Source organism: Podarcis tiliguerta (genome assembly GCF_965153285.1).
Source record: "Podarcis tiliguerta genome assembly, chromosome: 1".
Taxonomy (NCBI): domain Eukaryota; kingdom Metazoa; phylum Chordata; class Lepidosauria; order Squamata; family Lacertidae; genus Podarcis; species Podarcis tiliguerta.
Genome location: NC_139534.1, coordinates 85,865,300 through 85,882,771, shown reverse-complemented (window position 1 = coordinate 85,882,771; position 17,472 = coordinate 85,865,300). Strand labels below are relative to the sequence as shown.

The window sequence follows — 17,472 nt, the reverse complement described above, 5'->3', positions numbered from 1 at the left end:
TGCCCAGTGAGCTTCATGGTTTAGTGGGGATTTGAACCCTGGTCTCTCAGGTTTGACAGTCATACACATTCATTCCAGCAGACTAAATGAAAACTAATTGTTTTTGCAGTGGTAAATGCTGTTTCCTTCTACTTTGTGGATGTTGATTTGTTTATTAACTTTGGTGTTTCCACCTGGTAAGTTCTTGTTAAAAGGGGAATTATGGTTACACAGAACTTAGAAGCATGGAAACATGCTAAGGATGTTCCTGTTTTTCTCGACTTGTATTTAAAAAATAAATCTTGTTTGAGGTGCTTTCTCCTTGCTGTAGGGTACTGCAGACATTTGCAGCCATAAAGGGTAGAGCTTACCTAATTTCTCTGACAATGACCTAGTTGCTGATTTCTGTAGTACTGTCTATTAAAGCTGTGAAATGGCACGTGCAAATTAATTGGTTGTTGCAGTATTTATCCTTGACTGGTATTAGGATTATGATCTTCATTTTACTATTGTAGGTGGAAAGCATTTCAGCATACTGATGTGTGTTTGTGTGCACCTTTCATTATGTTCCTTTGAGGTTAGGTGATTGTAAGAAGGCAGGAAAACCAAGCTTTGATGCTTATATAAAACACGTGATTCTAACAAAGCATTGAGTAGTGCTACAGAACGCTGAGCAGTTAAAGGTGTCTCCTGAACATTATTGTAAATTTGAGGAAAGTTGTTGCACTTTGAACAGCTCCTATAAGGCAAGACGTTGTAGTTGGTTCTTCTTAGGGAGATGGGTCTCTGGACGTTTTTCAAAGGCCACTTATTTTGGCTTACCAGCGCAATGTTACAAAAAATGTTTACTCGAAAGCAGTTGGAGGCAGAGTAGTTCTTTTCGCAATTAAACGTATGCTTGCGGATTCTGTTTCGGACCACTATTTTTAACAGGTTCAATTTACGGCCCCTCGTACAGAGATCACACATAAGCACAACCCTGTACATACCGTCGGGCTCCTCGCCCCGCGGGATCAGCAAGACCTAAGATACGCGGAAGCCTCTTCAGGAGCACGACCCGTCAAGCTAGCTAGTCTGAACATAAGTGGACGACTGGCTTTCCTGGTCAGGCCTCTTTTTCAGCTTGAGAACCCGTCTGCGACAGAAAGGGAATCAAAAAGGCTTGCGAACTGGTTAGGGTGGGGACCCTCCGCGGCGCGGAAGCCTCGGTAGAAGCGCTCTGCCTCTCTGATCGGGGGGTGGGGGAAAGCGAAGGGGCGGAGTGCGCGCATGGTCTGTCCAGGGCGGGGATCCCTGCCTTTGTTTGTCACATGGCCCGGGGAAGGCCCTTCGCTCAGGTGCGGCGGGAGGCGGAGGTTGGTGTCGCCGGCTGCGACGCGCCCCGCCCTTGGGGGAGGCGCCTCCTTCTCTGCCGGTCGGAGATGCAGCTCTCCGCCCGCTCCTGCTGCTAAGCCGGGCCGCGGTTGCTGGGCAAGGGAGAGTCCGGCCTAGTCCGGCCTGGAGGAAGGCGACGTTGTCCGGCGCCCGCTGCAAGGTAGGGCGGCGGCACTGGTGGCGAGGCCTAAATCCCCAGGGTGAAGGCCAGCTGGGGCGGGCGACTGTCATAAACAATGCCGGGGGAGCGGCCTGCTGCCCCGCTACATTGGGTGGCCAAGTTGTACCGAGCAGCGTCTCTCGGTCGGTCGGTCGGTCCGGCTGGCGAGCGGCGTCGGCCGATTTGTTATGCTAGTGGTTGTAGATGTCGACTGGCTCCGGGCTGCAGTAACTGGGGAAATGTGGCCCTGCTGGGCATAGAGCGGGAAACGGTGTCTGGGGAGCCTTCGGCAATTCCTGTCGCAGGGGAAGGGGACGTGCGTTGTAGGTCTAGACCGGCAATGTGATCTGGGACAGAAAGGGGATCCTTGACAGGGAAGGGATTCGGATCACCTTTTGAAATTCCCCTGTATGTGCTTGGAAGACGCTGGGGTGAGGTGGGGTGGCATGGGCGCGAGATTGTCTTGAATGAAGAAGGCCTATGTCAGGAATCCTCAACATCGAGCGCTTGAGCATTTGAACGGAGGTGTTATGTTATGCCGTTCTACTCTGTGAATGTTCACAACAACGCTGGCCCTATTTCAGGGTGCTTGCTTATTATGCTTCGCAGGAAATTTTCATTCTTTGAAATTTAAACTAGGGATGCTTAATTTTTGACTCTCCAGATGTTGGACTACAACTCCCACTAGAAATCAAGCAGGCACTATCCCTGTTTGAGATCCCTGGTTTAAAAGGTTTTTCAGGAAGTCCTTGTGTTATGAACTTGTTCTAATGTTTTCTATGTTCTGATGTTGTAACTTAAGTGTTAAATTCAGTCTGTTGTATGTTTTGCTCTTTCCTGTAAACAGCTGAGAGATGCATAGCAAAAAGTGGGGTAAAGTAAAGGTAAAGGGACCCCTGACCATTAGGTCCAGTCGTGGCCGACTCTGGGGTTGCGGCGCTCATCTCGCTTTAGTGGTCGAGGGAGCCGGCGTACAGCTTCTGGGTCATGTGGCCAGCATGACTAAGCTGCTTCTGGCGAACCAGAGCAGCGCATGGAAACACCGTTTACCTTCCGCCGGAGCGGTACCTATTTATCTACTTGCACTTTGGCGTGCTTTCGAACTGCTAGGTTGGCAGGAGCAGGGACTGAGCAACGGGAGCTCACCCAGTTGCGGGGATTTGAACCGCCAACCTTCTGATCGGCAAGTCCTAGGCTCTGTGATTTAACCCACAGCGCCACCCGCGTCCCTAAAAGTGGGGTATAAATATCTTAATCATCCCTGACGGGTCATGTTAACTGGAATCCAACATCTGGAAGGCCACAGCCTAGGCTAACTTATTTTAAGCTTTTTGTATCTGTGGTGCTTTGCAGAGCATTTTTTTAATTAAAAAAAATGATTTTGTGAATTAAAAAAAGTGTTATCTTGTCTCCATGTCAGTGACATTCACACATGCATGTAAATACTAGGGAAAGATGCAGGGCTCTACAGCATTTATTAGATTTTAGAAAATAAGAGGTACTCGTGGAGAACCTATATTAGTTTCACTAGAACAGGGTTGGGGAACAAATGGGACTCCCAGCTAGCATTGTAAATGGTTGTGGATGATAGGTGGCATTGTTCAACAGCATCTGAAGGGCCATGGGCTCCCCACCCTGTTTCCAGGACTTAGTCATAGAGCCTACCTAGAATATTTCCATGTAAAAGCTCCTGAATGCAGATGCAGTCAGGTAGAACAACTCTTATTTGGAAGAAAATGTGATTTAAAATAAGTTGTGGAAAAACTCAGTAAGCAGAGAATAGAGGCAGTGAATAGAGGCAAGTGGTCCTGTCTCAGCGTAAGGATTCTCTGTTTGCTCTCCTGTGTAAACAACTTGCCTTGCTTCTGCAAGTGGCGAGAGTGTTATTTTCTTGCGCTCCTCTTCATAAAAAAGACTTCCAGGGATGTATTGTATCCCAATTTGGTACAAAATTAGGAATTATTTTTTCAGGATTACAGTACACGTTTTTGAAAATGGTACCAAACAATATTTTAAAAGGCTTGTAACAACAAACAGTTCCTAGAGTTATAGCAGAATTCTATAATGTTTACCCAGAAGCAAGTCTCACTACCCCATGCTTCAATTTTATTAAGTCTGTTACAAAAGTTGGGTGCCTCCCTCTCTCTCTGCTGGGTGGTGGCAAAAGCCCATGGGTATTGAGACACAGCAGAGACACTTGTAGCTTTAAGAAATATGGGTTATTCATTCATTTACCCCTTCAATCTGCATTGAGGGAGTCCAGATCTTACAGCATGGTCATTTCAAGAGGGGCTTGTACAGCAGTGCAGCTCTGGAGTCCAAGTCATCTCTTCTTCATCCTCCTTCCCAGAACCCCTTACTACCAAACTCCCTTTTCCTATCACCTCAAACATTGTTTTGCTGGCAACCTTCCAAATCCCCAGCCACTGTTCACCTGGGGTGGGGGAAAGGACAATTCCTCAATGATTCTCTATTGTTTCTTAAAGGCTTGGCCAGCTTGTTTAGCATAGGCTAGTCCAGGAATTGATCTGCAGATTGTATTTCTCCCTTCACACCCCAAATCATCAAAATCCTACCATTTATTAAATTCTGAGAGTAACCCTAATCAAGCACTGTGTTTCTGGCTTCTGAAAACATATGGTTACTTTGTTGGAGTGCTCAGTTCATTTGTTCTCTCTCCCCAGTTCTTTTTGATTGGCTGTTTTATTTTAGAAGACATCTGAAGGCAGCCCTGTTTAGGGAAATTTTTAATATTTGCTGAATTATTGTATTTTAATCTTTTGTTGGAAGCTGCCCAGAGTAGCTGGGGAAATCCAGCCAGATGGGTGGGTTATAAATAATAAATAATAAAAAATTATTATTGTTGTTGTTTTATATTTGAAACAGCAACTGCCATACTGTAAAATATTTCAAATGATGCAGTCAAATTTAAGCACTTTTAAGTCCCCATTATCTGAAAGTAGGAAAAAGTTAAGCATGTCTGTTAATCCTGTTGAAATTGAGAAGGCATAAAGGTGCTGGGTTATTTAGCTCAATCTGATATCTTTAGCTCAATCTGAATATGTTTTCTTTGAAATAAATCTTACGGATTTCAGTGTGGTGTACTCTGGAATAGCTGTATGTAGGATTGCAATTACCGGTAGATACTTCAAAGTCACATTGTGTATTTAAAACACAAATAATCAATTCTGTACAATTCTGATATTAGAAAGCTTTTATCATTTGTGTCCTCAAAGCAGCTTCTGTGAAAAGTAACATTTTGAGATGGCTTGGTTGTGTTGTTTGATAGGTGAATCTTTGTACTAAGTCTTGCTGTGGGTGATGTTGGAGGTCCATCACACTGTTAAACAGTAGAATGCACTGGGTAATAAACTCTCGGCTCACCATACTTGCTACGTGGTCCAGAACAAATTACAATTCCTCTGCCTAGCTAATGTCATAGAATAATTACAAAATTAGATGTGAGTTCCCCATAAAAAGCAAAAAAAGGAGGGCAAGCTGAATGAACAGATTTGATCTTCAGTTGCTTCATCTTTTAAGTAGCTACAGGTGAAGTTTTGCAAATAGAATTGGAAAGGAAAGTTTTATTAAAAATTAATCTGAGGTTTTGCTTCTAAGTGAGATCTTGAGCAAAGCTTTTCCTTGGTTGCAGCAAAACAATAGTAACTTACGGAGTAATGACAACAGTGGCAGTGATCCAAGTATCAGTTCAAAAGTAGCGATCACAGTGTGTACTGCAATTAAGTACATCTATCCTGAGCTACCTTTGGTTCTCCCTCCTTTTCTTCTGTCTTCCTCACTGGCTCTGTTCATATCTCCATTCATGAGCTGTGGGTTCATTTGCTCCCCTCTCTCACCTCAGTTTTCTTTTTCAAAATCAAGGGGCCTATGACTATTAACAAGGCATTACTTCCAAGCCACTGAAGATTGAATGCATGACATTTTAATAGAGCCATTGTCTATTTTAAGCGGGGGTAGGGGCGCTTATGAAGCTCTAAGATGTCATGTATGCTCATTGTGTTGTAGCAATAGCTGATTCACAAAATGCCTGCTTCATGCCATGTTGATCATTGGATGGGTGGGTGCACGACTGTGATTTGCCCCTACTGATGTCTGGGATCTGCTGAACAAATGCTGCCTGTTTATGCAGCAGCATGATCTTCCCAGCTTGAGATAAACATTACCAGGACAGAAGTGATGTGGGACAGCTGACTGCATGGTTTTGACGATACCCCAGCTGCAACATAAGCTGCTTCTATGGCAAATGCAGGGAAGCATCCAGAGGCAGTTTGTTCAGGGAGTGCAAAGGAAAAGAGTCTTGCACCATCCTAACCTATTTTGAGTCTTTCCAAGGGGAAAGACTGTGGTTGTGAGAGCAGGTAAACCTGTTCAAGGTGTCCCAGAAAGGAATTGGAAACCAGAACAACACTAGAGGGCATCCCAATTTAACCAACCATATCCTTTTTGAGCACTTGAACACTGACATTAGCTTTCTTCTCATAAAAGGAGCTGAGTGCTTCCATCTAAGGCCAACAGGCGAGGAAAATACTCAAGTTGGTAGTGGGGGGAAAACTACTTTAAAAGCATTGTTTGTATTGTTGAAATAGCAAAGGACCGCAAAATATTGTTTTTTTAAAAAAATCATATTTTTTGCAGGTACTGCAGTGCTTCACTTAAAATCTTATGTACTATATTTAAATATAGTAAAGTATAAGTGATGAGTAGCTTTTCTACATGACATGTAAGGAAACTACCGCACATTTTGAAACTTGGATTAATGACTAGTTTATTGCAAACAAGCTATATGCTTTTAAAATTATTGTTAACGTTGACAGTCGTTGTCCTGTTTTGTATGGCATTTTAGTGCCTGGTTCACTATTAAAATCTCATAAGTGCACTTGTTCTTTATACCGTTTTTAGGGACCTGGTAAGCATTTTCTGCCATAGTTTTAGTTGCCAGTGTGAGGGATTGTCCTACATAACTTATTAAATTAGGAGCCTGAATCTTGTCCTTTATTTTTGACTGTTTGGAAAGAGAATTGCACCTGCATTCTTTAACATTTAACAACTGACACGAAGAGCCTTATAGTTTCAGTGCTTATGGTCTACTGGTATTAATGTTATTGTTTTTAACTATTTCAATAAAATACTACTATTGAATTTTTATTTTGTTTTATAAGAAAATTATACCAAGAGAAGGACGAGGAGTAAAAATGCAATAAGGGAAAATAAAAGAATTCTGTGATCTGTGAAGGTTGTATATATTAGGTGCTGAATATCAATGACTACCTTGTAATCCCTTCTGTAATAACTGACAGTGGGAGTACACTTTTGTAGCAGAACCAGTAATTGGGATGCCTGTGATTTTTAAACTGCTGCATACACAATCCTGAAGTGCTTTGGGGAATTTGCCTCATAGTTGGAAATGGATACTTGTTCCCATTTGAAGTAACTCAAAGGCTATTCTATAAAAAAATAAAATAATGTAACATTATAATAAAATAATAATAATAAATTTTATTTATATCCCGCCCTCCCCAGCCGAAGCCGGGCTCAGGGCGGCTAACAACAATAAAACAGTACAAACAACACTTTAAAATCATTCATTATAAAATTAATTAATTCAAGCCACTGGCAACCATTGGGCCAGAGCTCTGCGAAGATTGCCAATGGAGGGAGTCAGGCTGTGCCCTGGCCAAAGGCCTGGTGGAACAGTTCTGTCTTGCAGGCCCTGCGGAAAGATGTTAAGTCCCTCAGGGCCCTGGTCTCTTGTGACAGAGTGTTCCACCAGATCGGAGCCACGGCCGAAAAAGCCCTGGCTCTAGTTGAGGCCAGCCTAACTTCTCTGTAGCCTGGGACCTTCAGGATGTTTTTATTTGAAGACCGTAAGTTTCTCTGTGGGGCATACCAGGAGAGGCGGTCCCGTAGGTACGAGGGTCCTAGGCTGCATAGGGCTTTAAAGGTTAAAACCAGCACCTTAAACCTGATCCTGTACTCCACCGGGAGCTAGTGCAGCTGGTATAGCACCGGGTGAATGTGATCTCACAGCGAAGACCCCGTAAGGAGTCTCGCTGCAGCATTCTGCACCCGCTGGAGTTTCTGGGTCAGTCTCAAGGGCAGCCCCACGTAGAGCGAGTTACAATAATCCAGTCTGGAGGTGACCGTCGCGTGGATCACAGTGGCTAGGTCAGGGCGAGAGAGGTAAGGAGCCAACTGCTTAGCTTGGCGGAGATGGAGAAATGCCGCCTTTGTTGTAGCTGCAATCTGCGGCCTCCATGGAAAGGGAGGTGTCGAAGATTACACCCAAACTCTTAACGGACGGTGCTGGCACTAATTGCGCCCCCGCAAGAGATGGGAGTTGCCCCCCCCCCAATCCCATATCGTCCCGTCCCAGCCACAGGACCTCTGTCTTCGAAGGATTTAACTTCAACCGGCTCCCACGTAGCCATCCAGCCACAGCTTCCAGACATCTGGTCAGTGTGTCTGGGGCCGAGTCAGGATGGCCATCCATCAACAGATAGAGTTGGGTGTCATCAGCATACTGATGGCAACCCAGCCCAAAGTTGACATTTTTTTCTTTTAATTCAGTATACTATCAATAAAGTAGATGCTGTTTCCCCAAGTTTGCTGGTGATGCTGTTACCTTTTTGCCTCCTTGAGTAGATTTCGGCATGCCTGAATCTTCTAGGCTTTACTTGTCATCTTACCAGTGTGTCTATACCTTATTGTTAATATAAGAAAATCTTATTTATACTAGTTGGACCAGATAGCCTTCAAATACATTCCAACTCTTTCTTTTGCATGAATAAAAATGACCTCTTTGTAACTATTCTGGAGAACCTTGAAATGTTTTCGGCATTATTTAATATTTTATACATTAGTTCAGACGTTATACAGAATGTGTAGGAGGTGTTGGAACAGGTAATGAAATTATTGGGTGGTGCTCGGCTTCCTGTCCATAATTAATATTAGGTAAGGCAATCTCAACCTACGGTGGCTTCAGCGAAGTAATTCTGTGTAAATAGTTTACTTATTTTACCAGCTTAACCTCTCCTTTCAACCTGGCCACAGAAGTTAGATTAAACTGGTAATAGGTGTATGGTGTTTTTGTTAAGCATGTTCTCTTTGGAAGATGAGAGGTTTTTCCACTGCTGAACGGTCTTTGGAAGTCATCCTGGGGCCTCCTCCAGCTCCAATGTGGTTTGAAAGTAGTTGCTGAATTTGGATTTCCTTGTGTATTTTTTCCTATACACAGGAATAGGGGAAAAAAATACACGAGTAAGATCACTTGAAGTTGCTTAAAATTCTGTTTCTCTTCCACAGTCTTAAAAAGCTTTTTAAATCTATTCTTTGGGGCACCACAGACTTGCCGTCCCTTGCCAGGAGCTGTTGTGATAAATTTCCACCAGTTGATAGTAGCCCATTTGGTTATGGTGCAGCAATAATCACTTGACTCTAGGGTTAATATGGGATGAGGGCATGTTGGTGCAGCCGTCTTGAGTTAGGTGACAGAGGGTTGTGGGATTGCATATCAGCAAGTGAATAACAAGACTTTAGTGGTGCAGACAGGAAATAGAACAGGCTGTAGGAAGGTAGAGGTGCTTCTGCAGTCTGGAAAATGCTGGTTGTCGGGATTAAAAGTGCAGTTAATTTAGTGGCTTAATAACTTGCTCTGTATTGTGCATCATTAGTTGAATTTGGCATTTAGAAATACATTATTGACCTGATGAAGTTGAGACTGTATCAGCTCTGAGAAAGCCATTTATGTTAAAATACTACTAGACCATGTAAACTTGCATATGTCTTGGAATGATCTTACAGAGTTGGGTGTGTTTCAGAATATATTAAAAGCACTTTAGGGGACTGAATGAGAGTCCGATTAACTATGTTCCTTACTACAGAACATTATTGCTGCATCTATATAATTCTGAAGGAAGATTCCTGTTGCTTTTGTGTCTGCCAAATAAGGGACAGCAAATTACTTAATGATATATTTTCTCATTTCATTGTAATTTCTATAGCCCTTTTATGGTGGCATTGATCGTGCATTGACAGTAAAAATTGAGGTTTGTGTGTATTTTGCAAATGCAACTATGACCAGTGACTGTTAATTTTACTTTCACCCCTCCTACCTAGGAATTACTGATTTACAAGAAACTAAAGCACCATGGGGGATGATAGTGAATGGATGAAATTACCCATTGATCAGAAATGTGAACACAAGGTAAGAAGATTGTCTTAAACTGTAACATAGGTTAAGGCAAGATTGAGTATGTGTGTATGTTAGCTGCCAAACTTGCTAAAGGATAACTTCAAAATGACTTGTGTATACGGAGTATAAGTAATAAATTGTTATTATTAGAAATTGTTTGGTCTTTTTGTATAATTATTTGAAATGTTTGATGTTCTTCTGCATGTCTTCTCAAATGAGACCAGTTTGCTCACTGACTTGCATTGCATGTGACTTTGCTTCCATCCATAATGGAAGACCAGTTTTACGAATACTCTCAAAATCAGTTATAGAGGCTATAGAAAAATAGCTACTTTGTTTGATTTTTGTCTTATGGGGTCACTGATAAATGTTTAACAGAGCAAAATGGAAATGGCTGGTTGTAAATATGTCTGTTATATGAGAAGCTATAGGAAAAACTTACGTGCTAGTTCTCACTTGCTGCTTTTATTGTTCTAATAAAGCGGGGGGGGGGGGAGAAAACTATTATTTTAGAGAGTTAACATCTTGTTCAAGTTAAGCAGAAATCTTCCTGATATCTTTCTATTCTCGTCCTAGTTGTGGAAGGCTAGGTTAAATGGCTATGAAGAAGCCTTGAAGCTGTTTGAGAAGATAGATGATGAGAAGAGCCCTGAATGGTCCAAGTATCTTGGACTTGTAAAGAAATTTGTGACTGACTCTAATGCAGTTGCTCAACTGAAAGGATTGGAAGCAGCCCTTGCCTATGTTGAAAATGCCCATGTAGCAGGAAAGTAAGTTACTTGGTGTTTGCCTTCACTCCACATTTTCTAGGAAGGAACTCTATCAGCTCTTGCCTTGCTGCAAATAATTCACCAGAGGAAGCATTAATTAAGTGACTCTGACTCTTTTTGAGACTCTAGAAATGCTCCTATGAAAACCTCATTTTTTAGCTATTCTCCTTGTAATCTCCCTATTGTAAGATTTTGTTGCTCTTTCATAATTGACCCAAAATTTCATTCCTTTGTAATAAATGCATGCGCTCAGATTTGTATCTTACACACCTTTTAACAATAGTGTTACTTTTCGGTAAACTTTGAAAAGGAGAAAAAAAAGTTTTAATCATAGACAAAGATTTGGAATTTGGGGTACAAAATCCAGTTGCAGTTTTTAAGCGAGCATCACATTGCTGCTGCCTTACATCAAGTGGTTTATGGGTAGCCTTAGAGCTGCTGGTCAAATAGAGAAAAATTAAGTGATGCATATACATGTCTGTGAACCAACATTTGACATGTACTCTTGAATTACAAGGGAACCTTATATTTCAGGGTGATCTATTCGCCTGTTGCTTAGGGCTGGAATGAGTCATTAAAGGACACTTCAGATACACTTCGCATGAAAATTGTCTGTGATCAGAATAAATGTTTAAATGGCTGCCTTAGGTCATTTAACAAGATATGTAAGAGTCCAGCATTAGACAGAAGAACATGGATGAAGATTAGTGCTGTGATTTGTTTGGAGTAGAGTGCATTCCTGTACATACAACAAACAAAACTTAATTCCCCCAGGGAACAGAATGGTTAATGTTTATGTGACCTAAAAGTGTTTCCTTCTTTTTCTTTTTTTATAGAACAACAGGAGAAGTGGTGTCTGGAGTTGTAAATAAAGTGTTTAATCAGCCTAAAGCTAGAGCCAAGGAGCTTGGCACAGACATATGTCTTATGTTTATTGAAATCGAGAAAGGGGAGATAGTACAAGAAGAGCTTCTGAAAGGCTTGGACAACAAGAATCCCAAGATCATAGTTGCATGTATAGAAACACTGAGGAAAGCACTAAGGTAAGTTAATCTGAAGAAGCTGTCATTCCAGCCATGTGAGGAGAGGGGTGTTTGTGGTGATTAATAATCTGGGGAAACCCAGCCAGATGGGCGGGGTATAAATAATAAATATTAGTATTAGTATTATATAATAGAATTTGGTATTGGTATTTGAGAGTGCACTGAAGCAATTATAACAATCTACTAGAACAGAGCAATACACTGAATTGTATGACTCTTGATGAACTCTATTGTAGCTTACTGCGCTGCCAAGGAGAGAAATTGATCCAATTTAACAGATGGTTTCCTTAAAAACATTCCTGCTGGTAGCATAGTTGTTGATTAATAAAATAATTGTTAAAGACAAAGCAAAAATATTTGTCCAGGATCAAAGAAGCCATGAGAGTGTCACATGCCCATAATGGCTTTTAACTTTAATACTAGCTCATATAGCATGCCAGGTCACTTTTTAAAAAAAAAATTGTGGTTTCAAAAGTAGTTTGTGACTTTAAAAATGGGTAGCTCCCACTCAATCATGTTGTGGATGCATCTAAATAACTATTCTAATTCCTCTCTGACTTCTTTGGTTATGTTTTGTCTATTAAATAATTGCAAGTCTAATCACAAATACTCCATTTTCAAAGTGTTTTTAGTGAAGGAATCCATGGAAAAAACTAATTTCCATCTTCAGTACTGTTCAGTCTTACACCATTCATATGTTCAGATACTGAAATTGTTAATAAGCAACTGATTATAATCCAGGTATCTAAATTATTGTATATATACTTGATAGTTATAAGCAGGAGTATTGTAGCTGCTGCTAAATTAATCATTGCATGAGCAAAACTTTACTCACATGACATTGATTCAGCCCATTGCCCATGTTTGTATGACTCAAAAGTAGGCAAACATGAAATTCCATAAGAGGGGAATGCAGGGAATCCAATTTAAGCAACTATGTGCATTTAAGGCTGCAATCTTAAATACAGTTAAGATTGAATTTGTGTGAGAAATTCTTGCAAGTGCATCTAGTCTTGTGTTGTGCATTGTATTCAAAGACTCACACACTTTTCAAATTAAATGTTAAGAGAAGGTTTTACATATTGGCAGTTTAGTATGAGTAATCTCAGATTAACAGTGATTGAAATTGTTGCCAGTACAGATCTGCCAGATGAAAGAGCTAGTATACATAGTTCTCCTATTATAATAACTTAAATAAGCCATGTTCTAATGTCACAGTAAGTCATAAACCATTAAAAAGTGGCATTCTAGTGTATGCTGTTGAATGACTCCTATTCTTCTCTTCCCTTTGTCAAATTTGGGAACAGCAAACCATGAACCTTGGGCTAAGTGTAACATGAAAACCAGCCCTCATTGTTAGTTTTCTCCAGACAAACCAGTACTTGTTCTTGGCTTACCAAACACAATTTGTTTGGAAGGAACAATGAGTGCTGTTTTGCACATTACGTTAAGCCAGTGGTTGTGGTTTGTTGCTCCTGGCTCAGTGAAGAGATTCAGCCAAGTTCACAGCTCATTCACAGGAAACCATGGCAGTGGCTTACCATGACGTGCAAGCAGGACCTAAGAGTAACTGAGTGCATTGTTTATTTATTTATTTGTCTTGCATTTCAGTGAATTTGGTTCAAAAATAATCTCACTGAAGCCAATAATCAAAGTGTTGCCAAAACTCTTTGAGTCTCGAGAGAAGGCTGTTCGAGATGAAGCCAAACTTCTCGCTGTTGAGATCTATCGATGGATAAGGGATGCTCTCAGGCCTCCATTACAGAATATAAACTCTGTTCAGGTAAGCGTGGCAAGCACTGTGTTCTAGCATTCTTAGTGTAAGAAGCCGCCCACCAGAAGAGCAGGGTATATTTTTGTTACATCCTTTGACTTGAGCAAAAGGGAGGAAATGAGTAAATCTTTAACCTAAGCATGAGGGAGGGCTGGGGTTTACCCAGAACTCATGTGGAGTCTTCCCAAACAAGATGCTACTTCACATAGAGGCTTAATGTGACCAGGTCACCATGTCCCTTTCTTTAGCTTTAAGCTTCAAAAGGTAGAGTAACTCCCAGACCATGTTCTAAGTATGAAGTGGCTAAGTAAAAGCAAGAGAGCAGGCATATTTGAACCCCAGTGATGTATCTGTGTTTTCATTGGGCTTTCCCCCCTTTAAGTAGAGGAGCAATTCATAAATAAGAGCACTATTATCCAGTAAGCAAAGGAGATACTTAGAAGTAGGGTCTTGGTTTTAGGGAAAGTAAAACTGTAAATATTGTTGCACTAGGGGCTGCCAACCCCATACCCCCACACTTGGCCACCCCCTCTCCTCTTTACATCTTGCCCACCTCTTTGCCAAGCCCCCCCCCCCACAGGACACCCACATCTCCCTTCACCTCACAGCTTGCCCCAACTCTCACTCACTTTTAACAAACCACTCTCTGAAACTCCTCTCACCCTTCTTTAAACAGCTGTTGCTTAAACTTGCCTGCTTGCTGTTCTGTCATTACATTGGCCTTAGGCAGCTACACAAACTTCAGCATGACAGGCTTACAAATTTATTATATAATAAGAAATGCCCACCAGACCCTAGCTTGAACTGATGTTTAACTAATATTTTCCATGAGAAATCTCAGATGTAATATTTTGCTGCATGTTTTTAGATCTGTCTCAACATTTTAATCTATTTTTAAACTGGCAGATAAATTCACACATTCAAGTGAAGTCACAGCATTGTATAATAGATTTATCACTTTTAGCTTATGCCTGCATTGTTAGCTGCCAGACTTGATAAAATGTTGCATAACTGATGTGATAATAATTCATATGTTCAAGTTAGCAAGTAATAACTTGAGTTGGGAATTGTGTTTGACATGGTCCAAAATTTGTCAGCTCTCAAATAATGAATGTCATTTTCTTGTCTTAAGTGAAAGTATACTGCTGTGAATCCCCTCCCCTTAAGACAGAGTTTTTAGAGTCCGCTGCACACTAATTAATTTCCCTGAATTTAATTTGGTGAAAAAGCAGTTAAATTGAACCTAGGTAATGAAGAGATGTTAATGATCTTCTGCTCTAGCTTTCCTACAGTAGCTCAGGAGTATGGCAAGCTTAAGGAACTGTTTTACTTGTGACAAGGGAATGCACACATATCAGTAGGACATTTCGTTTTTTGATTCTTGCAGTTAAAAGAACTGGAAGAAGAATGGGTCAAACTACCGGTATCAGCTCCCAAGCAGTCACGGTTCCTTCGCTCCCAGCAAGAAATGAAAGCAAAGTTTGAGCAGCAACAGGCAGCTGGTGGAGATGCAGATGGAGGTAACTGTTGACTTGGGACTTCACAGTAGATAACTTTGCTGACTAAGAGTCAGATGAAGGTGGTCAAAAAACATAAGCTGGCATAAAATGTTGATGCACATCAATCTCTAGGAAAAGTCATTGATTGCAGAGTTAATACTCTGCTGCATCTTATTATTTTACATATAATAAAGTAAAAATGGTGACATAATTAGCCCATCATGGACTAGTGCCATGCTGTTTTTATTGAAATTATTTGTATGTTTTAAACGTATTTAGAACATATTATAACATATATTTTAAACATTTTTTTTTAAATTCTATTAATGTTTAATCATCTTTAAGCTATATTGAGTCTTGTCAGAGAAGAAGGCGGAGGATAAAATATATATAATAACAGTGTCAGGCTATATATACTAACAATTCTTTCAATAGGAGGAGATGATGGTGATGAGGCTGTTCCACAGGTGGATGCCTATGAACTTCTGGAAGCTGTTGAAATTCTCTCCAAACTTCCTAAAGATTTCTATGACAAAATTGTAAGTGGTGATTCAGTTAACCATTATTCCTTCTGTAACCTTAATAATAAATACACAAATGAATAATCTTTTTCTGAACCATAGACACTAAACTATCTTCCCCATTTTCTTGCACAATTAACTGTCATGTTCTATGTATCTACAAAACAGCTTCATTTTTCAGCAGTCTTAATTAAAATGGCTTCATGTCCAGGGACATTAAAGTATTTGATGGGAACTCCTGAGCTGTCATTGAATGAAAATAATAAAAGTGCTTCAGTTTATCTTGGGTTTCTACAAGTGTGTGAAAGTGCTTCTCCTGTACACAGAGATGCTGCCTCAGCACAAAAGTGCATCATGTCCAATAATGCATATATATAGACATAAATCATGTTGTATATATAAGGCTACATGTTTTTCCAGAAACAGTGCACATCTATTTGGGTCTATGTCTGCTGGTAGTAAAAGTTTTCCCTCAACACACATAGAAAAATCTATACTGTCAGTGTAATAAACAAATGGCTGAAGAAGGCTCTGTCTGCAAGGCTGAAGAAGGCTCTGTCTGCAAGTGTTCTGGTTAATCTTACAGGATTTGCAACAATTTCTGAAGACCAAGGTACATATAATTTTTATGTTTTGCATTGCAGGAGGCCAAAAAATGGCAGGAGAGAAAAGAAGCTTTGGAAGCAGTGGAAGTGCTAGTTAAAAATCCCAAACTTGAAGCTGGAGACTATGCAGACTTGGTGAAAGCTCTTAAAAAGGCAAGGACCTCTCTAATACCCAAATAGTCCTTTCCAAGCCAAATATGTGGCATCACTATTACTGTATTTAAAAACAGGTTTGATAATTCATTGGTTAACACAGAGTGTGATTATAAAATTCATTCATGGGATTGATTTGATCTTGTGACAGTGTTTGAATTGCTGGAATGGGAATAGAAATCTGACATTCAAAACGTCGGAGTGCAATTTATATAGGTGGAATAAGGGGTTGGGTGGGGAAATGCAGTGTCTAGTATGGTTCTCCTGAGTTTGCAGAGGTACACTGCTGCTGCTTGTTTAGACATCCCATCCAAATAATCTGAGATCTCAGACTATTGGATTGTAATGTTCCTCTTCCCCCACAGGTTGTTGGAAAGGATACCAATGTAATGTTGGTTGCTTTGGCTGCCAAATGCCTTGCTGGACTGGCTACTGGTCTCAGGAAGAAATTTGGACAGTATGCAGGTCATGTAAGTATGCAGAATACAACTATTATCTGCAGAATAGAATATCTGAGGTGAGCACTGGGCTGTTACTGGCTCCTGCTGCTTGAATATGAAACTCTTCTGTTAAACTTCTAACAAAGCGTGATGAAAAAGAGCATCTACAGGAAGGCTTCCTATCTCGCTTTCCCCCCTTCCTTTTAAAAAGGAAAAATAAGAGCTCTTCTTAATATTTAACCTTATTTTAAAGGGCTATCTTGAATAGGCTACTCGCACAGTGTTCCTTGAAGTAGTACAAGTTCAGTGTGTTTGTTTTTCTGTGTATGGGGCAAACAGGAGTTTCCTTATTGTGCACTCTCCTAGAGCACAGTGGGAAATCAAACATTAATTTCAACTTCTTAATACCTTGGTAACAATTTTTATAGGTTGTCCCAACTATCTTAGAGAAGTTCAAGGAGAAAAAGCCTCAGGTCGTACAAGCATTGCAAGAAGCCATTGATGCAATCTTCCTGACTGTAAGTGCATGGCTAGTAGTATTTTAAACAAATTTGGCAGACCATGGTTTCGCCAGAACTAAAATCCTTTAACCAACCATTCTAGACCACGTTACAAAATCTAAGTGAGGATATATTGGCTGTGATGGATAACAAAAACCCAACCATCAAGCAACAGACATCCCTCTTCATCGCAAGAAGCTTTCGTCACTGCAATTCTACTGTCCTTTCTAAGAGCATGCTGAAACCCTTCTGTGCCGCACTTCTCAAGGTAAAAAAAGAAGTTCTTAGCATTGTAGAGGTCTGTATTCAGCTGAAAGTAGTATGTGGAACTGGAGAGTATTTCTGTAGTGATTCTTGTGCTGGGATGCACAGCAATCATGAAGTGTTTCATAGAAGAATTTTATTTCAACCAGGTAAGAGAGCAGGCAGCTTGCCTTAACTC

The 17,472-nt window shown here is 40.7% G+C and overlaps 1 protein-coding gene across 12 annotated transcripts in view; it reads left to right on the top strand.

The window, feature by feature from the left end:
• CKAP5 (cytoskeleton associated protein 5) overlaps positions 1-17,472 on the top strand; it is a 58,529-nt gene that overhangs the window by 4,538 nt on the left and 36,519 nt on the right. For 7 of the 12 annotated variants that reach the window (XM_083455270.1, XM_083455261.1, XM_083455265.1 and 4 more), the window contains exons 2-11: positions 9,650-9,737; positions 10,302-10,495; positions 11,332-11,538; positions 13,150-13,321; positions 14,700-14,832; positions 15,247-15,350; positions 15,977-16,090; positions 16,456-16,560; positions 16,959-17,048; positions 17,134-17,298. In XM_083455270.1, the coding sequence (XP_083311396.1) occupies positions 9,681-9,737; positions 10,302-10,495; positions 11,332-11,538; positions 13,150-13,321; positions 14,700-14,832; positions 15,247-15,350; positions 15,977-16,090; positions 16,456-16,560; positions 16,959-17,048; positions 17,134-17,298 (1,341 nt within the window). In that variant the 5' untranslated portion in view covers positions 9,650-9,680. Of the gene's footprint in view, positions 1-1,219; positions 1,514-9,649; positions 9,738-10,301; positions 10,496-11,331; positions 11,539-13,149; positions 13,322-14,699; positions 14,833-15,246; positions 15,351-15,976; positions 16,091-16,455; positions 16,561-16,958; positions 17,049-17,133; positions 17,299-17,472 lie in introns of those variants that run through there. The other 5 variants (XM_083455262.1, XM_083455269.1, XM_083455267.1 and 2 more) reach the window with 2 other exon arrangements.